General features: G+C 42.2%; 1 protein-coding gene across 1 annotated transcript in view; it reads right to left on the bottom strand.

The window, feature by feature from the left end:
- The window catches only part of LOC102695346 (aryl hydrocarbon receptor repressor), an 89,560-nt gene that overhangs the window by 18,829 nt on the left and 46,418 nt on the right, over window positions 1–24,313 (bottom strand). The window contains exon 4 of the mRNA XM_015354943.2: window positions 5,566–5,678. Within this exon, the coding sequence (XP_015210429.1) occupies window positions 5,566–5,678 (113 nt within the window). The remainder of the gene's footprint in view (window positions 1–5,565; window positions 5,679–24,313) is intronic.

Below are 24,313 nucleotides of genomic sequence, written 5' to 3'. Positions count from 1 at the left end.
TTACACACTGTAATTTATTCATTTCTCCATCGTTTGTACAGCTTCCAAGTCCTGGCGATCGCGTGACTCGCAGCGCAGCCCCTGCCAGGACCTGTCACCTTCGCTCCCAGGCGAGCCGTCCCAGGCCACGGCCGCGTCTCCTCCTCCGGCGCGACCCGGCTCTGGTCGCTGACTTCATGTTGTGGGTTTTCTGCTTTCGCAGAACTGCCACGGAGAGACGTTTCCAAGCTGTTTGTGGCTTGGGGCATGAAGTGCGTGGTCAGAGTTTCACACATCTGCCACCTCAGATGGAACAATCGGAACGTCCGCATTGTTTTTCGGGAAGCAGGAAGTTTTTCGGGAAGCGTTTTCAATATCCCCATTTAATTTGTTGCTCTTACCGTACGCCAGGTTTATGCGAGTTAAAATAACATATGGATATATGGCGGTGTTTTTTTTTTAAATTAATTTATTAAAAAAAAACATTTCCAGTAAAGAAAATTGACAGACCTCTGATTTCCAGGGCATTGTAAAGTGTAACATACGGTACATAACCAACAGCATGGTTACTGCCATACAGCCTGAGCTTGTTACAACTCGGGACCAGCAGGTGGCGATCTTCTCTTTAGGCCACAATTTCCACAACAATGTCCCAGTGATAATGATAATATTTCTTTATTAGCCCTATACAATTTCTTGCATTAGGAATTCATCTTTTCGCATACCCCAGCTTTTTCTCCATGGAGACACAGACACACAGACAGGGAGAGAAGCTGGGGGTCAGAGCGCTGGGTCTGCCATTGTACGGCGCCCCTGGAGCAGTTGGGGTTAAGGGCCCTTGCTCAGGGGCCCAACGGAGTAGGATTCCTCTGCCAGCTGCAGGATTTGAACCGGCAACCTTCCAGTCACAGGCGCAGATCCTTAGCCACAGAGCCACCTCTCCACCCCAGAGGGGACACTGTGGTGTGGGAGGTGCCTGTTTTGTAACACGGGGGTCCAGACTACTTGGTCGGTAAAGATCCCATGGCTAAATTACAGACTGGGTTTACTCAGTCTGGCCATCCTGACGTTTCGCCTGAATTCAGCTGAAGGAGCGGATTCTTCCTCCTCCATCTGACCTGCTGCACAGGGGGGCTGCCAGTACAGAAAGTCTGCTGTGTGCGGCGCCCACGCAGATCCTGAAGCTGAGTGCAGGATGAAGTGGGTCCCCTGCTGTAAGATATACCGGAAGAGGACCTAATAAACGTCTACCTGTAGAGGATGGACTTTTTGTATTTCTGATGCACTGGCTCAAGACAGGCCCACACGTGGATGGGATGCCAGTGCTCTGGGGTACACACACCGTCATGTCGGCTAGACAGCATGTCTTTGACACAAGAATACTGCGGCACCCGAAGACAGAAACGTGTGTGGCTCTCTTTGTTTTTTTCAGCGTGGAAATGATGCCCGCTTGCGCCTTTACAGATCACACGCCGACGCAGCTCCCTGCTCTAATCTACATTCAATCTACTGTGTGTTCCTGCCGTGGGGCCTTTTTTTTTAGACATGAAAGTCAATCATCATAAAAACAATCCCTACCAAATCCCGGAGAAGATCGTTATTACGGCTTCTCCACCCCTTTAAAATGGATGCCAGCAAGCTCACGCAGACAATATCCTTTGGGCTGTGTAAGTAAAAAGGAAGCACATGACTGAGCATCATGACCACAGCCTACTTAAACAATCCATAATCTATTAGCATGTGTCGATGTCTTCTGAGCTGTCTGTGTACGTAGGGCAACACATGAAACAACCGCATGTGCAAGCAGGCGAAAGGTGCACTCTGCTCCGGGCCGCAGCTAAATCTGACAAAGAGTCTGTTTGACAGCTTTAAACTGCGCAGCCATTAAGCAGCTGGGGGCTTTGACCCACTAACTGCTCCTGCTTCCTTCCATTGTGACAAATCATACGGCACAGGAGTCGCATTTCAAAACTCGAAATGCTGCGTGACAAACCTTAAACGCGCTTCCGAGTTGTTCTCCTTTTACTGTATATTTCGGCAATAGACAGGATCAGAAGGATCATCTTTTTTCCCCCCCCGCTGAAAATCCACGTTACATATAACATTGTATATAGTATATAACATTGGTGTTTATACGGTAGGCATGAACATGTCAAGACATTCACTGAAAGACAAGCAGAGAGATGGTTCTGTCAATTCCACTCATATTAAGACATTTTTGCTGGTCAAGATATGGCTGTACCGTGCCGAAGAGCCCTAAGAAGGTGGAAACAACTATGTCCATGGCCTTGGATAAATATACAAAAAGCATTGTTCAAGGTCTCTGGAGAGGGCTCTGTTTAGTAACACATGGGAGCTGTTCTTATATCTGATATACTTACAGTATATCCTATAACAGGCGAGCGGAGAGCCAAGCTGTATGAGCTTTTTCACTATCATTCTATACATATTTTGAACCTCAGAACAGATACATCAACTGTTTCCTATTATATTCAACTTCCTAACCTCATTTGAAGATAGTTCCTGATGTTTGCTGTTTTCCTTTGTAATTTTAATATGCTTTGTGGTATTCCGGTATTTTAAAGACTGCTTATGCATTTCCCTTTCAAACTAGGGTAGGTGCTATTCAGGGTTTGCTCATAAGGTCCTGTATATTTTTGCACACAGGAGAGATTGGGGGAGGGAGCATTCCGATTTCCCTATACAGTTTTTACAGCTTTTTTTTTCTTGTCTTTTTCTGGGGTTGTGTAATTCCAATTTGATTACGTAATGGAAACTTGCACCTGTTAGTTACTGAATCCAAATAACATTTTCAGTTCAATTTAAATCACTATATGCCCTTGTGCCTCATATAACTAAGGCAGTGAAAGTTAAAAGAGATTTTATTTAGTACACTTCAGCTGGTGATCTTACACTTCTTATTTAATAGTGAAGCATTCTCAGGAAATTTCATATATATTGGAACACATGGGGGTGTGCTGAGTTTAAAACACCCGTTCATACAGTACATCCTGATGGTTTTCCTTGTTTCAGAACAAAACATTGTTCACAAATACATCAAAGGTATTTTTGTCAGGGTCACAGCATATTAAATAAGAACTGTTCCAAACATTTCAGTCCTCCCCCAGAATAGAGGAAAACACTCTGGCATCTCTGTGCCCCAAGAGACCCAGTTGCTATGGTTACCTCTGCACAATCGTGCAGGCCTGTATCAATCACTTACTGAGAGCAGCATTTCAAGTCACGCAATATGGGCAAAACATTTCCACAGTCAATTGGGTCTTTATTTATCTAGTGTTACACCAGTTTCAGATGCAGACTGGGTCTTTGTAGGTTCTGTTGTGTAATGGCTCTTCTAACAGCTACCTAATTTGAGTGGTATGTTAAAATAATAGATGACTTTTTCATTCACTGTTCACGGTATGTTAGTTATATTTTTAAACATTGTATTTGACATGGGCCGTGCCTACAGGCCCTGAAACATGCTGGTATGAAGCTTTCTCTTTGCTATTCTTTGACGAATAAGTCAGACAATGTTTTTTTTTTACCCAAACTATTTTATAAACAGTAAAAAAAAACAACAACAAAGAAGACGTTTACGTCTTGGCCAGGCGGATGTCAAAAGGATGTTGGCTGTAAAAAGTAAATCAAGAGACAGCTTCACTTAAAGTCGAAATGTATCAGTATAGCAAGAGCTTTGTACAAGTAGAATTTAGAAAAAAACACCTACAACAGATTTTTGTTCAAAGCATCACAGACACCATCCCGTGTAAAACATGGTTCTTTTTACACGTGGCACGTTCTTTAATTCCTACAACTGTGATCGCATATACTGTATATCCCCGTTCCCCATGAACCTCTGAACTTTTATTTTGCCTGTTGATAACTGGCCCACCCAGTTCCTACCATGTTCTCCTCAGCCAAAACACCACGGCGGCCATGACTCACAGCCGAGAGGCTGCGTGGTGGAAAACTGGCCGTAACCCAGGGTCTGAAAGTTCATCCCATCAGCTCACCGGCCCGCTGTGCCCTTCACACACGGCTTGCTCACGGGGTCCTCTAAGCAGTTGAAAAAGGCATTGTCCCACTTCCCTAGGTATCTTTGAGCAAGCCAGGGCCTGCTGGACTCTGGCATTTAGAGAGGTCACTACACTGTGGCTCAGGATCTGCGCCTGTGGCTGGAAGGTTGCCGGTTTGTATCCCGCGGCTGGCAGAGGAATCCTACTCCACTGGGCCCCTGAGCAAGGCCCTTCACCCCAACTGCTCCAGGGGCGCTGTATAAATGGCTGACCCTGCGCTCTGACCCCCAGCTTCTCTCCCTGTCTGCGTGTCTCATGGAAAGCAAGCTGGGGAATGCGCAAAGACAAATTCCTAATGCAAGAAATTGTTTATGGCCAATAAAGTGATCTGATCTTATCTTTTGTTTTCCCGTTTTTCTCGACCACTTGGGAATTCCAGCTCTCTCTGCTATGAAGTAAGTCCTTCTGTGACTTTATCCTGAGATATCCACGCTGAGATATTACCACAAAAGAATACATTGCCTCCTGCAGCTCACTGAGATGAATTCCCCTGTACGGTAAGCACACAACAACACATTCGTCACGTTGTCTGGTTTTGTGCAGTAATAGGACAAGGGGCATTCTGGAGTTAACAAGACCATTTTAAAATTATATCCAACTTGCAGGAATTAGATATTTTTCCCAGTTGTTATAAACAAAGGGATTAATCATTGCTTCGTGATGTCAAGAGTTTAAAAAGTTGCCAACAAACTCTTAAAGGGTTGAATGGGCTCATCCAGCTGTTGATTTGTCTTGTTCAATTATCAATCAATCAAGAGCCAGAGAGATTCCTTGAGTCTTGCTCACAGCATAGTCCCAGAGAAAGAGACGATCAGCGAATGAATTGTATTTTTCTTTAGATTTTACCTGCTCCGTAAAAGCTGTGGCGGCTCAAGGAGCAGCTAAGAAGACTAGCCTTTTTTTTTCAGAAACCGCCTCCATGCAAGCAGTCAGAGTGTGACTGAAAGCGAACAAACTACGGCCTTTGGCAAAGCCAACCGGAACACGTCTGTGCAAAGGAATCAACACATCGTCAGGAGTCCGAAATACCTGGACGAGCTTGCTTTTGTTCGTTTGACGCATGCGTCTTCCACACTTCACTGTTAGAACGAAACTAACATGAAGCGATATATATATATATTTTCTATTATTTTATTTCAATATTACTGTGATGGCAAATCACACACTTTGGATGAGTCAAAGGTTAATTAATTACTCACGATCAGCCCTGTCAGATATTCCTCCAGGGCTCAGCCCACAAAGCCAGGCTCTGCCTTTGATTCTGTGGCCCGTTGTTGTACCCGTGACGCCAACATGCACCAGTCTCACACAACCCTCCATCTCCAATACCACTTTCCAGGATTGTGTCATACGTGTGCCTCTGGCGTTACATTTTACCCGCTGGGTGCCAGTGCTGTTCTCTGCTGCTTAGAAAAACTGACTTTCTTTTGCGAGATGACAAAATGACAGAAATGCACTTTGAAATTTTTAAAAAGTAAAAAAAAAAGACCTTCTTTTCTCATCTCACCTCAAGCAATAGTTCACTCTCTGTGACACTGCTTCCCACTGGCAGGCTGTCTTTCCTGGAGTCTTGACTGGCTGCCTGGCTGATGTGATTTCTGGATGGCTTCTCTTGAATCGCTGTAAGAAAGATGTTTTCGGTGGTGATCACACACATGCTGCATGAAAGGCTGTGTTCAGCTGCAGTATAACGCTGCAAAACAGCACAAAAATCATGGGTGATTGCTGTCATTAATCACCAACGATCTGCCTGCTGTCGATACGTGTCGATACGTGTTGTCGTTGATACAGTGATTATTGAAAGGGACTCTCGGAATGAGATTTAACGATACAATTAGCATACTGTACCACGGGTGCTTGAATGGCTTTTATTGCTGGGAAGTGAGATTTAAAAAAAATCTTCTGTATTGACGTATGGTCAAGGTACAGTATAGTGTATCTTACGCAACTGTTGTTATGCAAAAATATGGTGGTTTTAAGTTTTTTTTAGCATGAGGAAGGCATTCTAAGAAAATCCCTTTTTGACATGCCAAATTTCCTGTGGTGTGAGACATGCACAACATCGAGGCTGACTGTGTTTCATTCTCACGACAATTTCTAAACTGCATTTAAAACCACCCTACCACAAAATGCTATTCAAAATGTATTTCTGACATCTTGTTTAGAATTTTCGCATTTCTGTACTTTTTAAAACAGTGCAATTCTTATTTAGGATCCAGTAACAACAGAATAAAAACAAGGTTTTAATTATTTAGGAAGTTATTTAAATAAAATGCAATTAAATTGTCTGGTAACCAAAATCAGTAAGTGCAAATGACTGAATGGATGCATTAAAAAGTTTAAAAGTGACTAAAATACAATAAATGCTTCTGATTTTATTATTACAGAAAGTAAAGTCTACAAATAACTTTTCAAAATAAGATACACTTAAAATATGGCATCTTAATATTGTATCATGTTTGCCTATTATTATGCATCAGAATATATTTTTCTTTTTTTAAATATTTAATGTATTGAGCGGATTGTAAAACCTTGAAGAAAAATAAAATTCGATTCTGAAATTCGATTTCAGACACTTTATGACTTGAGAAACTCAGAGTGCCCTCACCATTATAAACAATTTTTCCAATTCAGAGTATTTAACTTCTAATTGTGACCACACTCTGATTCTCATCTTTTTGTTCTTTAAAGACTTAACATCAGATCGTAATGATCAGATAAATATTTTGACAATAGTAAAGTAGAATGAATGTTTTTTATTCAGAGTTTTCTGGATTAAATCTACACAATATGGCCAGCTGGTTGCTCTTTACTTTTTATTGGGAGTCAGAGGTGGACAGTGTTAACAGGGCATGTGAAGAATCTGATTTCCTGATTGGCACAGGCCAGTAAGTAAGTATTTTGGCAGTAATGCGATCAATTAAAGCTCCACTTCACTTCAGTCCTTTCACCCTGTAATGCCCAGCCAAAACAAAAGCTGATTCTAATGTGACATTTAGTCTCTCGATGTTATTAACGAGTAGTTTGCCATCTTTTATGTGATTGTCTTCCATTCCCAACAAGGGCTTATTAAATGTGGCAAACCCCTCGGCTGTCACTGTTAATAAAACCTCCATATGTGAGCAATATGGAAGCCTGACGGAACTAATATTCTTTTACTTTCTGAAAATCACACAAAGTAATGTGCAATTTACCTGTACATCAGGCATTTTTGGTGACATTACAGACAACTAATACAAAACATCAAATATATACTGAATATTTTAAAGAACAGTTTAAAGAACAGTCCATCACAAGTTAAGAATATTAAATAAACCAGGTGCGGTTTCATAAATCTTCCTACAGCAAAAAGTATTTTGAAACTTTGCTGGCATTTAAATATTTACCTGGCTTAAAGAACTCAAGAACTCAGTTTTAACAATGTGTCTGTAAATGACGATGCATTATGTGACGATTGTTCTGAGACTCTTAATTTCTGTCTAACATTTGTATTTCATGATTCAGATGCATGCAATGGAAGTTTGCCGCTAGCCAACAGAGCCTACATTCAGAAACAAAAGAATATTCTGTGAGTTTTATGGCAGTGGTGGACAAGTGCTTGTAGAGCTCAGGTGACCCTTCGGCTCCTTACAGCCACCAGCGCTTCCTGGTGCTGTTCAGGCGTGAGAGGTGAACCGAGCGAGTGTTACAGACAAGGTATGGCTCCTCTGGAATCCAGAGGAGAACATCCGCAGGAATTGTAGGGTTTAAGGGAATGCCCTATAGCCTCAGGCTAAAAAAATTAATGCACAGAGAAGACTATGAGGAAACATGATACAAGTATTCAAGTATTCAAACTCCGCAAAGACACAGGGTTAGGGGACATGTTCAGAATGAACAAGTGGAAACCATGTGGAAGTGTGTTCGGGGTTGAGAACAGAGGCACTTCTTTACCCAAAGAGTGGTGGGAGTGTGGCGCAAGCTACCCAGCCTTGTTGTTGAAGCCGATACCCTGGCTTCTTTCAAGAAACAGCTGGATGACATCCTTGGTTCCTTGGATCAATAAGCTATTAAAACCAAATGAGAGGGATATGGGTAATCTTTGTAATCTTTCTTTTGTTCTTGGGTTCCAATGACCCAGCATTAATGGTATTACAGACAGCAGCAGAAATTAAACCATGTTCCCACAGCACAAAAGACAATGCAATTTAACTATGATACCACTCTGTCCCTTTTTTCCTTAACAAGGAATGAGCACATGGGGTACACTTTGATTACTGCGATAATCATTTGAGCTAACAGGCTCATTTGAGAACTCTGTGTCATACTGGGCTGTGAAAGGCTGCCTTTAACCATGCAGTGACCCTCACAAACCCAATAAAAAAAAACGTGTAAGCTCAAAGATATTATCCATGGAAAGAAATCTCTTCCAATTCCAGATCCAACATGGCATTTGAGAAAACCAAATATCTCCAGCTGAAACTGATTGTAATGTGCTATTTCTAAATTCTAACTTATCCCAGACTTTGTTTAACTTACTCACACACCACTTACCAATGTAAACTGGACTGACTGTATTCATCTCCACAGAACTGTTTACTTATTTTCGGCAGAAATGTTCTTCCCACCTAAGGATAGGCATTGTGTAATCACCTAGTTCTTTCCTGACTGTAAAATACACCCAAGAAGATCATTCCAACCACAAATATTATTGCTTATATACTCTTCTCAATCCAGCCTCAGTTGCTCATGACTTAGTAATCACCCTTCACACCTTATGAAAACTTTGGAGAGGATATGAATTCAGCAAATACAAATAAATGGAATGAAATGGAATCATTATTTATTAAAGGTTTGCCTTAAAAGCTTAAAGTTATTTTATTCATTTTGGTCATTTGCTTTTCACAAAAAACAGAGCAGAACTCAAACATACTGTATGCACTCGGTAAAGAGTTAGGTAGCACATCTCTGCTTCATGTAGTGCAACTAAATACACAGGAGCTGAACTTTTTCAGTCTTGAACAGGCAAGAGTACAAGGAGACCCGATACCAGTCTTTAAAATCCTTAAAGGCACTGAAAAGGTCAGCTTATGAACCAGAGGACTCAAGTGAAATCTTTATGGAAGTGCATTTAAAAGTGAGGACAGGAGGTACTTCTTTGCCCAAAGGGTGCAAAGGGTGGTGGAAGTGTGGAACAAGCTACCCAGCCGTGTGGTTGAAGCCCAAACCCTGGCTTCATTCAAGACACGTCTGGAGGAGATCCTGGGATTAATTACCTACAAACTACCAATCAAGCTAGACGAGCTGATTAGCTCCTCTCGTCTGCGGCCTTTCTTCTGTTCAGTTGACTGTTTTACAAGCGCCAGTGGCAGAGCTGGAAACCTGGCTCTCTGCTTCAGACACATATTTTCATTACTATCTAGTGCACTTATCACACTGCCCAGTGTAGTTTACTCAGTCACCATGTCCACAATTGTGCAGAAAATTTACAATGCAGTTCTAGAATATATCAGTATGACTGGCTTTAGTCCCGTTAGGCTTTAAAAAAAAAATAATGCAGAGGCTTGCCAAAGTCTTTTAGTATCTGTTTTATGAGAAAAGTGGCTGTGGCATATTACTAAGGCGATCCAGAGAACATTCACATTGCTGCGATTGTTATACTGGGACTCACTTGGCATAGTCAGATGTTCAAAGAGAAGTCTGACAGAAAACAACTTAAACGCTCCTTTGGCTGAGATGTTCTTTGAGAAACAGGATTAGTAAAAGTAGAGCTGTCTTTCGAACTGGAGCGCTGCAAAACCTAGGGTTTTGTACTTTTTTGTTTTCTTGATTTATTTGCATCCTGACGTGAGCCTTTTACAATGACACGTGTAACACATAACTAGCTTTCAGATTCCAGAGCCAGATTTCAGACCATTCTGAGCATTTCCCTGAAATGTCAAGAAAGGTTTTCCAACACTACACATAACTGAATGAAAAACACAGTGTGGTGAATATGATCATTTCTTTTATTCAAGACTCAGATTACTCATTTAATATTTTCAAATTATCATTGGTATTTTTCTGTGATTATACTTTTTCTGGAGTCTGTTTAGGCAAGAGGTACATCATTGAGTCATGAGGTGTGGTCAGGCCAGCTTTCATTGTGAACTACTGCACAATCCACACTCCCAAGCCCTGCACTTATTGTGTAGTTCTTATTAGACACTCATAATGCATCACCTACGCAACATATCTCACCTGCTTCTGCTTAGAGCCTGACAAGAGGTGAGAGTGCATTTTCCCATTGAGGTTGATCTTTATTTTCAATAGCCCTGAGGTTTACTGTAGGTGTAATTAAACATTCCTATGAGATTTGAAAGTACAATTGCGCATAGAAACATTAAATTCCATCTGCTTCAGAAGTATTTATCCAGCACGGATTGAGCAACAACGGTGATTGCTTCCATGAGAGTGGAAAGTGGAGGAAGATGAAAGTAAATCAGACGAAATCCCAGTTTCCTCATTTGGCAAACAATTTCCACTTTGCGTGGGAATGAAAAGGATGATGTCCGTAAAAGGGGACAGATTCTGAATGCGAACAATGCGCCAAAATCTCGGTGAGATTTTGGATTATACCTGGAAGGTTTTGAAAAATGGATCAACAGTACAGTACTTGTGTTCATTCATGTCCTCTTCCCTGGGACATGACACATTTTTAAACAGATTCCAGAAGCTAAAAAAAAATGTGTTTTCTGCATTACCTTTACTTGGAGTTCTAAAAAACAACCCAACCATAAAAATACAGCGATGAAAGTTAGAGCAGAAACCTTCACAAACAGTTCCTTAAAGCCCAGGAGCAACACGTGCAGTTTCCTGCAAAAGACACTGAGCAGGAGCTGTGCTGCACAGGGCACGTCCACACCCCCTTGCTCGAATAAAACTTCTATTAGTAGAGAATATTGATTCTCCAATAATTCAGTCATTCTAATAATTACGCTTCGTCTTGGCACAGACAACTGAGTCTCTGAAAGAAAAGAAAAAATCTAAACTTGCACGAGTGTGATCTGTCAGCACCTCGCACACAACAGTAGTGTGTCTTATCTCTGACTGCCCTCTGTGTTGCCAACACTACTGCAGTCTTCATTACAAACAAGTCAACATAACCTCAAATTACGCTCTTTTACTCTGGCGATGGAGGGTCTGCTCTGGTCTGACCAAATCAAAATGTATGGCTTTTCACTCACGTAAAGCATGAATACACAGCACGTCAGACAGTGTTATACTTCATACATCCCCGGAAGACACAGGGCATCCTAGCCCAGCTAGGAAATGAGTCATTGATGAAAGTCTTAGTGATTGGTTGGAGGTGTCTGCCAATATATTTTTTTCACATTGCCAATCTCAATACCGGGATGAACATATAACCTGATCATCCCGACATTTTGCATGCATGGCAGTAATCCATTCTTCACCACATCTGATGGAAGGTGGGTACTGTACTGTATATACAGTTGCTGCTGGCCAGGCTAGTTCAATATGGTACAAGAGATAAAAACAATTTGAAGAGCAATCTGGTTTATTTGCCGATTTCTAGATTTAAAACTCTACCTCAACGCAATCTCCTGGCCGAATTCAGCCCGCAGATACACATTGGGCACAAGGACTGCGCACTACAACACAGGCGTGATGTCACGCCCTCTGCAGCCAGAGGGCGCGCCTTCTCTGTCCTGTCCCTAGTTTCCGGTCTGCTGTCCTTCCTGTCCCTCTCTTTCCCTTGGGCTATATATTTCCGGGTCTTGCACTCTGTCCGGGGCTCAGCATTGACGTTCGGATGTCCTGAGACCCGCCTAGCACCAGGGCGCCCCACGTCCGCTCCCTGAGGACATAGGTTTCTATACGGCATTCCTGAACTCTTCGCACTAATGAGCCCGGGCCTTTTTCCCGTCTCGCCGCTACGCATATGGGTCTTTTTCCGCTCTCCTGCTCCCCACGGTTAGTCCCTTTGGACGTCCGTGACACGTGAGTCGGCTGAAGCACCAGGCAAAACTACACCTTCACCAACACATACTGTATAATCCCAGTTTTGAGAACGGTTTGCCCGGTAGTGTTTTCTTTTTCCGGTTTCTTATACTCAGTCTTTCAGAGCAGCGTGACAAACCCTGGTGTTAGAAAAACAGGGTCACACTCCAATGAACACCAGCACAGTCCTTACTAGTGTCACTGCACAATCCACAGGATGTCCCAGGAATAATAATAATAATAATAATAATAATAATAATAATAATAATAATAATAATTGCTTCCATTATATAGTGCTTTTCTGGACACTCCACTCAAAGTGCTTTACAGGTAATGGGGACTCCCCTCCACCACCACCAATGGTTGGTGGTATCAAATATTGGTAAACCAATATTTACCAAAAGACAGGAAAAAGAAACAACGCCTGCTGGTCGAGACTGCCTTGGTCTCAGTGGTCCCGTTATCCACTTAGTAACTTACCTTTAAAATCACACTGAATAGTATACAGAGTCTGTTCCGTGGCAGAAGGATACAATGAAGCAAGAAACTATTTTCTACTCGAGTTCAAATTTGAGGGGCTGCCTTTAGAGCTACTAATCAAGGCGTGCTTTGCTACACCACACACACACACTTAAGTTGCTGAAGTCCTCCTGCATCTTTTGACAGCGTTTCCCCGCGTTCCCTGCAATGTCTCAGGGAAACGCCAGCGTAAAACGCAGTTTCAGGAGCGCTCCCCGCGAGGTGAAAGGGCGGTGGCTTTCTCCGCGCTGGGGGAGAAAGGCAGGGGTGCCCATGTTTCCTGAGCCCCTCGGTCCCGGCCCGGCCGCCTTGCGTGCGCGGAGAGCGCACAGCCCCCGCTCCCGGGGAGGCGTGTGAGCGGGCGGCCGCTGGCAGCGAGCCCGTGTGCCATTAGCCTATCGCCGCACCCCCCACTGCCGCCCCGCCTCGGAGCAGCCGAGGGAGAGCGCAGGGCTGACCACCGGAGCCGCGCCGTGTCACGCAACCTACCCGTCTGTCAATCCGCGCTCTTCCCTGACAGCGCCTTGGCACACGGTCAAGCCCTTGCGTGCGAGCCGGCAAGCCGCATTAGCCCATAAAGAATTTCATAATAACAACAGCTGTTAAATATTGATGACTGCTGGCAAACCCTGAATGCTCTCCATAAAGGGTAAGCCTGCAATGTAATGGAACCTAATTCTTCATTATACGTTGTATCAAATGTCCGGAACTTTTCTTTTTTTTTTTAGGTAATGCGGCGTGAAATCAGGCACCGACTGGCAGGTGCTGCGAAGTTTATTTAATGTTTTTTCTTGTTATGCATTTTCCTAAAAACAAACAAACAAACCAACAAAAACAAAAAACAAAAACAAAAACAGTTTTGTACTTAAATTTCGAGGCGTTTAAATTGCTGCGCTCCGTCTAGTGAGAATCACTGCTGTTTTTTTTTTCTCGGCAGTGAAACACTGGTGTGCTCGTGTGAAGTCAGGAGAGTCTGTGATACGCACAGTGAAAATTAAAAAGCCATTACTTGGGTGAGTTCTTCTCCCCGTATAATCTACTGCATTGTGTCTCTGAGAGAGAAAATGAGGTTCCTCTGCATACTTGTACCAACTAAATACTGTATGTACTTTAAGAATTAAAGAAATAAAGAATATGCAAGATGTTTAGTGCTTACTAAATTACTATATAAATCTATATTTGCATATACAAGGCGTTCCACTTCACGTACTGTAATACTGTAGACATTTTCACCGATACATAAAAGAATACCAGGCTCCTTTGTTTTAAAAATAAATAAATGACTTGGAAATTATTTTAATGCTAAAATCTCTCAAAGTATGGAAACGCTGTGACATTTGAAGGCTGGGATAAAAACAGCTTTAGGCACGAAATAAAATAAATGAGAATGCAATCAAATCCGCACAGCCCCTTGCTCTGTTTGTGCTGTAGGACAGCGGACGCTCGTAAGGGTCACGCACATCGTATTAGTTCTCGCAGGAGGGAAACGGCAGACATAATCTGTCGGCAGAGATTACTGACGACTGAGTGAATTTCATGGAAAGCAGTAGCGAGCCCAGAAACGGCACTTCATACAAGGGACATGTTTCTGTGCTCCCGCGCTGAAAACAAAGGGATCATTTATAATTACAGTTACAGCGCAGTTGGAAGTGATATAAAACATTCATATTTCCAACATATCAACAGTGTCTGCCTCAAAGCATCTGGATTTTAGTCCAATATAATTAATTAAAAGATAAACATTCTGTTATTTTCACGATGTTTCTCAGAATCGTTTTTAGCCCTCTAACCAAAGATCCAGTTAGGTCCTGTTTCTCTTGCCTACATTCAAGTCTTAATTCAGTACATTTTACAGTCAGTTGACAATATACCCGGCTAGGCGTTGATGTTGACTGCAGGACTGCATTTTAACTATCATTTGCCACGGTCTCAGAAGACTCAAAAATTAATTATTTAAGTCCTGCAGTTTCTAAAAATTAAAAAAAAAATACAATCTAGGCAAAGACAAGACATGCCAGCTGTTTTTCCAGAAAAAAAAAATCTGTGTTGCAGAGAATTTTTTTTTCTTTGATGTCCTGCTCTGGAAATAAAGCAGTTTTTTGTATTCATATACCGGTATAAGAAATATTATTAAAAAAAACCCTTTGAACTGCGAGCATTTGGAAAAATAGCCAGAAGAATGTTAATATTACAGCATGATTAGAAAAAAAGTCAATAAGAAAAATATGTCCTATGTGATGTTTGATGTTTTTAAGAGAAAACAGACAGAACAAGTACAGTAACTGTTGTAATTTAACAAGTTCTCGATCTCTGCCCCTCTGATCGTCATATCATATGACATAAGATACCACAACACACAGCATACAGATAAGTATTCTTTTCTTTACTAGTTAATTAAATTAAGTTCTTCAAATAAGAGATAGGCACTGAAAGAAAAGGATGTGAATCATGTTTTAGAAAAAAAACCCATGAATGCCGGTCGATTTGTTCTGAACGTTGCACACCAATAAAACACCAAGTAGACAGTAGGAGAGGCAAAGAGTCCTGAAGGAAACCGAGTCATTCAGGATTTGATCCGTCAGTGGGAGGACATGGGTGGGAATTCCATTGTTTATGAAAAAAAAATGACTCAGACTCGCTTATGTCTTCAAGGTCAGACTTTTTTTTAGAAATTAAAAAGGAACAGTTTTCCTCTGATACGTTTACCTAAATATATTGTGTTTATTTTGTGTTTGAAGTCTCTTTTTTTGCCCCGGCCAGCCACTCAGATGCAGGAGGCTGGCTCTTCCTGCTGGATTGCTATCACTCGTTCCCATGCTGTAGTTCCCCTACAGATGTGTGGCGCAGCTTAGCAGGGGAGGCTAACAGGGATCGTCCTGTAGAGCCGGTCCTGGAAGGTTTCTAGGTAGCGCATAAATTTCCCAACACTTGGGAACAGCTTGACTCTGACCAGCTGAGCTGGTGGTTTGCAAACTTCACTATTTGCCCAGTTTCTGAAAATTAAATTCTCAACACCCCACAGTGCTCAGTGACCACACTGGGCCATGCCTGGCTCAATTGAGCAGAATCACTCGCTAAATCGATCAAAACTCACAGGCCTTCCAATTCCTTACTGAGTGATAACTGGAGGGTGACCTGGAAGACCTGCTGGATTGTGACTCTGTGAGGCTAGAGCTGTCCACTGATGTGAAGCCATTGCAGACTGTTCCCAGCAAAACAAACTGACTCCCAGAATTACTGTACACTGTAATGAACATGCTTTTCACAAGTCTGTTTAGAAACCGTTGTACCCCCTGTCCAAAAGATATTGAACCTGAAAAGTTTGTGTCTCAAAACGGTACCCTGTTACGGCAGTGGAGTGAAACATGTTTATGTCCTTTCTTGTCAAACGAAAAATATATCACTAGTAAATCCCTAAATGATGGGGTCAGAAGTTTTTGTGTGTGAAAAATATTCCCAGTTGTATCTCAACTTCAGCCAAGTAGGAGAAACATTTAAATTTAGTCATCTGTTTCATGAGAAAGAGTTATGAACAAACCACTGCATTTAATTCATTGTTAGTTTACTACAGAGCACCACTGGATGTTTTTTACACCAAGTAACATATAAATAAAAAAGATTAAACATTTTTCAAATCAACTTTAGTTATCTGAAGTTCAATTCCATATGTTGCTTTAGATGAAAGGCTCATCTTATGTCTAGAAGACATTTGAGAATCTGCTATAAGTAACAGATGCTTAAAACAAAGAACCAGCAATAATAAAGATATTTAACAGCATTTATAAGTTATGATTACAAATGTGAAAACTGACTGTTTAAAGTCCTAGAGCTCACATTAAATTTTATCTATAAACAACTTCTGGACCAAACTGAACAAAAAACGTCTATATTGAAATGTAGTGTGACTAATTCACAAAGTTCTAGCTGTAGAACAATAAAAAAGTTTTCTTTTATGTGTTTATTCTATTAAGAATATTATTATTTAATCTGTTTCAGTCACATCACAATGCCAGACGCAGATAATGATTTCCAGTGTTTTTGGTTTTTGAAATGTCACTGTTAGAGCCATCCTGTTTACCTCTTGGGAAAAAGCCGAAAGTTTTCCCAAGATTCTTCTTCAAAACAGTTTTTCCTCCACACATTTGGCAAATATTCCTGCATGTGACGCAGACCATTAAAGATACTTCCCTAATGTATTAATTTACCTTACACAACAGCTTTACACACAGCTTTTAGGGGAATAATTCATTATTACAGTAGGAGCACTGCACTGTCAACGGAGAGGGGGAGTGGAAGGTTTTTATAAAAGAGGGAAGATCAAACTGTACCAAATTCCCTACTACAGTAGATCTGTATACATTTGAGAGGGTCCCAGATCTTTGGTCCTGAGCTTGCTTTCCGCCTAGAGCTTGCATGTTTCCCTATGTGCACTTGTGTTTTTGTGGGGGCTTTGGTTTCCTATAGACCAAAGGCAGGCTGTCTTTGACATCTCTCAACTGACCGGGCAGAGTGTGTGTATGTCCTGTGATGAACTGGTACTGACCAGGGTGAGTGTGGTGTGTGTGTGTGTGCCCTGTGATGGACTGGTACTGTCCAGGGTGTGTACTACCTTGAGCCTTGTCTCCGTCAGGTCAGGTTTCAGCCCACCACGACCCTTAAAGGGTAAAGCAGTTATTGAACATGGAAGGATGGATACACATTTAAGAAGGTACTGTATGAATTAGAAAACACGGCATGTCTTGGACTTGGTGATGTACTACATTTTCCCACCACTCAGTCAAAAATGTCCCTCTCATATTTTGTACTGCATCTGTTTCCACTCAAGTGTCTGAATACGTCCTCTGGTGCTGCTTTAAGCAAGTCTGAATCAGTCACTTGCGCTGCATTTTTCAAAACCCTTTCAAGGAAATCAATTCTTTGATGTGCATAAACATCTGAAAGCAGAGAACCTGAAATGCTGGCACAATGAGTCAAAATCTAGATTCACAGTCATTTATAATAGGAGATAAGCAATAAACTGTATCTACTTATTTCCTTTCTCTGGTAACTAATCTTAACCTTGTCCAGTTCTCATGGAAAAATGCTAAGATGGAATTTCTGTTTGATATACTGTATGGTTCCATTGCATGATTTTACAGAAAATGTTTGCTTTTACACAGCAGTCAAGATTTAGTGATTGTATTTATTTTATTATAGCTCCATGGTAAGTTGAGCTTGATTTTGCATTGCAGACACACATTGATCCTTGAAGCTGAACCAGTTAGAGAATTGGGCTTGAAGTAAACACTGGATTGGGTTAGCAATTAGTTATAAATACACAGATTTATGAACAACAGTCTTTCCTCCTTGCCAAAGGAAAACCAGATTATTTCCCAGTTTCAGCATTCTCCTCCAATAAAAATGTGAAAGAAAATTGGTATAAAGTATTGGGAAACTCTTAACAGCACAATGCCTCCCATTCAAGTTCTGATATTGTCTTGCTTAAACATGAGAACATAGGAAGAGGCCCTTTGGGCTCTCCTATAGTAGCTCGTTTGGTAGTTATTAGCTAATTGGTTTTTTGAAAGACGCCAGAATAACAGCTTTTAAACATGGCTGGGTAGCTTGTTCCATACTCACACAATCCTTCTCAGTTTTAAATACTTTTCCAAGAAGATGCCTCTGAGGATTGTAAATTATCAGGTCTCCTCTCTTCAAGACTAAAAGTTTCTGTACTTTCAGATTTAAGCTCCCTGTTATCATAGTGTTTACCAATCATATTGCAATGTTTTTTTTTTCTTATAATATAAGCATCTTCGGGAGATCTGTTGTAAAGCTGACAGATCACGAACTCTCCCTTTTCAGATCCAATTCCTTTGATCTGCCAGCAGGGCAGCTGGAAGCTAATTGCAGTATTCACTGAGGCGTCTTCTGAAAATTATGAAAAAGAAACAGGATTGTTTCTGTAAAAGTATTTGGAGATGTTTTTACTCCTCGTGGACTTTTTCTTTTACAATTTATCACAACTTTTCGGAATGTGTCGGATTGTGTCCGATGGAGTAATTACCTTTACTTCTGCTTGAGAGCTATATCCTAAGCTGCAATTTGCTGAAGATCTCGTACATAAAACGGTGGAAAAGAAATCGTCTGTCTGCAGGATCAAATGTGCAACAGTGCTTTGGATCTTGGCAGCTCAATTGTCAGTGCAGGATGTGAGCATAAATCTTTGCACATGATAATTTATGCAGATGCATTCCCAAAATTAAGTCCCAAAATTTATTTGACTGATACTTTTATACAAATTGCCTTATGGAAGTTACAATTACCCACAGTTGCTACAATGTTGTTAAATTGTTGGTTTTTAATTTGCGGCAGTGGGTTTTCTGGTGCCTCCTGGGTACAGTATCCCCTGTTCCCACCTGTCATCTGAACCCACACCCCTGCCTGGGTGTCCAGTGGGTGACAAAATATCCATGGGACATAATCAGTTAGATTCTGTAGGTCACAGGGAGTCTTCAGTATAACTCAATGAACAAGTGCATGTAACTCAACGCAGGACACCCCAGCCCACTTTCAGGTTTACAAACATCAGCCATGATGGTGTTCATAATGTTCTACATCTCCCTTCAGCTATGGACATTTCGAACACTCGATAAACCGACTGAGAGCCTCTGTTTCCTTTCAGAGCTACTTTGCAAGCACGCCTCTACACAGCACTCATTACACTGTACACACAGCAGTCCCTTTGTGATGACAGGAGAAAGTGTGACAAAACCTAAAAGCAATTTAGCCTTCTTGACCGAAATGATGACAATCAAGAGAGTTCACATCTGCACCTCTGGAACGCATTGAGGCTCACTGCTGATCAAAGTAGTGCACGGCCCTTCCGAAGGGATTCCTCCAACCTTAATCTGCTGAGGTATTAAATGGGTGGCCCTTTGGTATTTTAATCCGAAAACCAGGCCTCTAATCTGTTAAAAAGATTGTAAGCCTTTACAGTCCATTTGAGACACTAATAACACACAGATGCCCAACCATGCAGTGCTAATGCCACACTGGGAAGTCACTGGTACGGTGCCCACCACACACATGGCAGCCTGTGGAGCAGACCGCTTCATCCTGGAAGAGCAAGCGCGTGGTTTGGTTCCAACGAGCAGCGTTTCTGTTTCCGTTTAATACCAGTGCTGAGACAGAGATTGAGACGTCAGCGGCATGTGACACGCATCGGACGCACCACAATTCCCTTCCGAGCTCGCCGACTGCACCGCACTCCTCCGTCTGGTGCTACCAAGAGCCTGGGTGCAGTGTGTGCGAGCGGGGAAGGGGTGTGAAGGACGAGCGTCTTGTTTCAACGTCGCTGTGGGCTGAATTAACTCATGGGGGAACCCCAGTGAGGGTGTGAGATGGTAGGGTGAACCCCAGTGAGGGTGTGAGATGGTAGGGTGAACCCCAGTGAGGGTGTGAGATGGTAGGGTGAACCCCAGTGAGTGTGTAAGATGGTAGGGTGAACCCCAGTGAGGGTGTGAGATGGTAGGGTGAACCCCAGTGAGGGTGTGAGATGGTAGGGTGAACCCCAGTGTGTGAGATGGTAGGGCGAACCCCAGTGAGGGTGTGAGATGGTAGGGTGAACCCCAGTGAGGGTGTGAGATGGTAGGGTGAACCCCAGTGTGTGAGATGGTAGGGTGAACCCCAGTGAGGGTGTGAGATGGTAGGGTGAACCCCAGTGTGTGAGATGGTAGGGTGAACCCCAGTGAGGGTGTGAGATGGTAGGGTGAACCCCATGGGGCAGAAAGGAGCTGAATCCAGTGAGAGAAGGAATTTCACACCTCCAGGATATTTTCCAGACCCACACCCACGCCTAAACCGCCCTGCCCCCCCGGTGCCTGAGGAGAGGCGACGAGCACAGAGGAAACGTGACCCGGTCCCGGGGGAAACACGCGGACACACCAGCAGAGCCGAGCAGGAGCTGGGCGACGCCTCCGGCTGGAAGCTGGCGTGGCGCTTGCACGAGGTCACAGGACAGGGGAGCCCGCCTGCCCCGGTCCCTCGCTGTCTCTCTGCGCAGTACAGCACTCGTCGCTGCGAGCCGAACCCAGCTGACAGCCCACAACAACCGGCCACTACGCATGCAAAAGAACGGGGCTGGTGGACTCCTCTGGCCTACTTTTACTCGGCTACCCCACTGGGCCGAAGACACTACTGTGGGTAAACAAACTTGCCGCCTGGTGAAAAGTTCAAGACCGAATCTGCGCTTAATATATTAATATACTACATATTAATTTGGCCAGCAAGAACACAGAGAACAAGAGCAGAATTCAGACAACATGGATGGTCAATTTACCCCCCAAAAAAACAAACAAGAAATCTCGTGCCCAGAATTTCCACGCTGCAGAAACATGAAAAGAAAACTTCCAGGAATCGCCCATAACCTTCTGGAAAAGAAAACCTTTCGGCATTTGTGTCAAGTAATTGAATTTAAACATTAAAATATTAAAAAACTCCCCGAACCACATCACAGCCCCTTTACAGCAGACAGCCAAATTTCCATACTGACTAATCATCTATAATGAGTTACAAAGCAAAATTAAAGCAAAACCCTGACATGAAAGATCAAGTTCGGGAAGTAGTGATTCATTGACGACATTCAGGGATACAAATATAGGTGTCACATATTGTATCTACATAGAAATCATGCTAAAATATCTTATCGTTTATCATTTATGCAACTGAAGCAGGGTGGCGCTAAAATCAGTATTGGTGAGTAACACGGTCTTTAATGGTCTTGTCGGCTTATTTGATTTCTGGGGTGGGGGTGGGGGTTGGGGAGGAAAATGCTTTCTGGTGATGGAGCGTCTTTTTCTAAGAAAGTGGGGGCTTGTGGGAAATTCCGAGGAGACAGATTCATGCGCCCCCCCCCACCCTCTCCCATTGGCATCCCCGCTGAACTGACGCAAGAGTCCCATGACAGCCATCGCTGCTTGGCTGAGAACTGCTGGGATACCTTGTGCGCAACAGAGAGACGTGTTCTTACCTTATCTAAGTAAGTAAGTGAACACAAAGCAGCTCAGCCCACTGTCAGTGTTGCCAGGTTCATCCACTAGCGCCTCCATTATGTTCTTCTTTGTGGTGGCATTCCTGACACAGAACTAGTGCATTATTTACAGCTCAGGCTATTCATAGCAGCCCGCAGGACGACCGCATTGCAGGAGTGCACGAGGAAGAGAAAGGACTTCTTTCTCTCCTCATGTATTAACTGTTAACCACTTCACGACTGTCCAAATCATCCCCTTTAAAAACAATCAGCTTGAGGGCTTCTTTTTGTACCCCCAGTCTGCCTTTCTTTGTCTTTGTGCCTCATTCACGATCAAGTGAGGAGATGATTTAATTGGCCCAGCAGCATCTAGAAGCTGATGCTTCCTTGTAGCAGCCGTGAATGTCAGCTTCAGCACCGGGCTATGGGGTGTGAGCTTCGGATCTCATGACCACATGGTCTGACGACAGTTCTCATGGTTGTCATGGCCTGACGACAGTTCTCACACACGTTAACAGGACAGCCATCGGGCCTTTCTGGGCAACCTGTTCCGCGGTGAAGTTGTAAAATGCTTGAAAAATGTTGTCTGTGTCTAACCTGTAATTACTTTTATTAGAAAAAAGTCACATGAACTGTAAATGATTAAATAAAATGACTTTTAAAAGCATATTGAAGAACTGTTCTCCGGAAGGGATATATGGGACTCATTTATATAGATGAGCACTCTGTTATATAGACTGTATATACTATATAACTGTACTTGTTTAGGCAACACTAGAAATGGCGCCTTGTTTTATGTACAAATTTGTCATATTAATATCCTGGAAAAATAAGCTATGTAATGGCATTAGAGCTTTGCGATACAGTCAGAAATAATAAAGAGGCTGCAATAAGTAACACTTTAAAATTTGTCCCTAGCTACAAAAACACAGGAAGCACACACAGCTGTTGCACATCTGTACTAATCTCCTCCTAAAATAAGCAAAACCAAACTTATAGCAGAAGAACCAGATCTTAAGCCTTTGATGTTTCAAGTTCATGAATTTAGGAGAAATAATTAAAATTATTGACATACAGTATCAGGGAGTCAAAATAATTCTTAAAAAATGCTGTCTCATATGTACATTCAGAGTTGTTATGGGCAACCTTCAAAATGTAATTTAAATGGTCTGTAAGAACTAATTATTTTCATCTTTTATTTATTTTGAATGGTGTAAAGGTTGAATATAAAATATTTCTCTGTTGAGTCTTCTCTGATGTTTCTGCAGGTGTTGTTTTATTTGAAGGTCACGACACAGGTAGATAGTGCAACAATGAAATGTGTAGTTTTGTATACAAATGTGGTAAAGCTGTCCAACAAGCAGTTGTTCATCTGTAATTCATGGGCAATATAGGAGAGATCATATGAACACCCCATGAAAACATCATGATCTGGAGTTAATTTCAAAATAAATCCAAATTTAATTAGGTTTTACTTCATATGTTATAGCATTAAAAATGGTATTATAAAGTGTGTCAGTACCTGGATGGGAGACTCCTGGGAAAAACTAAGGTTGCTGCTGGAAGATGTGTTAGCAGGGGTTGCTCACCCTGCAGTCTGTGTGGGTCCTAATGCCCCAGTGTAGTGACAGGGACACTATAATGTAATAGGCGCCGTCTTTCAGTTGAGATGAAGAACCGAGTCATCTCTGTGGTCATTAAAAATCCCAGAAATTCCTCAAAAAGAGTAGAGGTGTAACCCCAGTGTCCTGGCCAAATTTCCCATTGGCCCTTACCAATCATGGCCTCCTTATAATCCCCCTCTATGAATTGGCTTCATCACTCTGCTCTCCTCCCCACTGAGAGCTGATGTGTGGTGAGCGTTCTGGCGCACTATGGCTGCACACTGGTGGTGGTGGTGGGGAGTCTCCATTACCTCTAAAGCACTTTGAGTGGAGTGTCCAGAAAAGCGCGATATGAGTGTAAGCAATTATTATTATTATAATTATAAGTCCCCTACATTACAAATGATAGTTTCCCCCCTACACAACTAAATCAGAGAAGTATAGAGACAGGTAATACAAGTACTGATAATAAGCCCAAAAAACAAAGATGAAGCAGAAACACAGATAGAAATCAAAGGAAAGACTCAATCTAAAAATTAAATTAGGATAAGAAAGGTTAATAAAAAATAAGAAAGAGAGGCACCATTGCTCTCGGCTGTGATACTTACTATATGATACATTTTTAGAGACTGAAAGACATAGTTCGTGAATGCAGGTGAGAAAGCGTTGCTAAACACATTAAAGTTCTTGATAGAACCCTTCAGCAGATGTCTAATTCTTTCGAGTTTCACAAAGTGTCTTACTTCTTTGATTCAGTGCGCTGGATATACAGTACAGTGTACAGCAATGATCAGAACATTAGCTGTTTCTTTGTAGGTGGGTTCTACAGATAATACAAAACCCAGATAGCCTTCATCGATAACCTGCTTTGTTGGAGATCCTGTCTTGGATACTATTTTTACTGTGAAGCCACATTCTCTATTCCTGACATTAACTTTCTCTCTGCTTTACAAGCACGTCTCCATTTCTATAATACCTGCCTGCCTATCTACAGTAGCCCTTGATATGTAATGCAACCAGCTTAGATAAGGCAACCCTTCAATGAGTAGAGAATCAAAATATGCAGAGAGACAGCAGATCGATGCGCATTCTTCTCATTTCAAATGTAACAAATATAACAAAATACACACTGGAGACATACG

Source organism: Lepisosteus oculatus, chromosome 6 (genome assembly GCF_040954835.1).
Source record: "Lepisosteus oculatus isolate fLepOcu1 chromosome 6, fLepOcu1.hap2, whole genome shotgun sequence".
In the NCBI taxonomy this organism is placed as follows: domain Eukaryota; kingdom Metazoa; phylum Chordata; class Actinopteri; order Semionotiformes; family Lepisosteidae; genus Lepisosteus; species Lepisosteus oculatus.
Note: the sequence above shows the minus strand (reverse complement) of the source record. Positions and strands in the feature narration are given on the sequence as shown.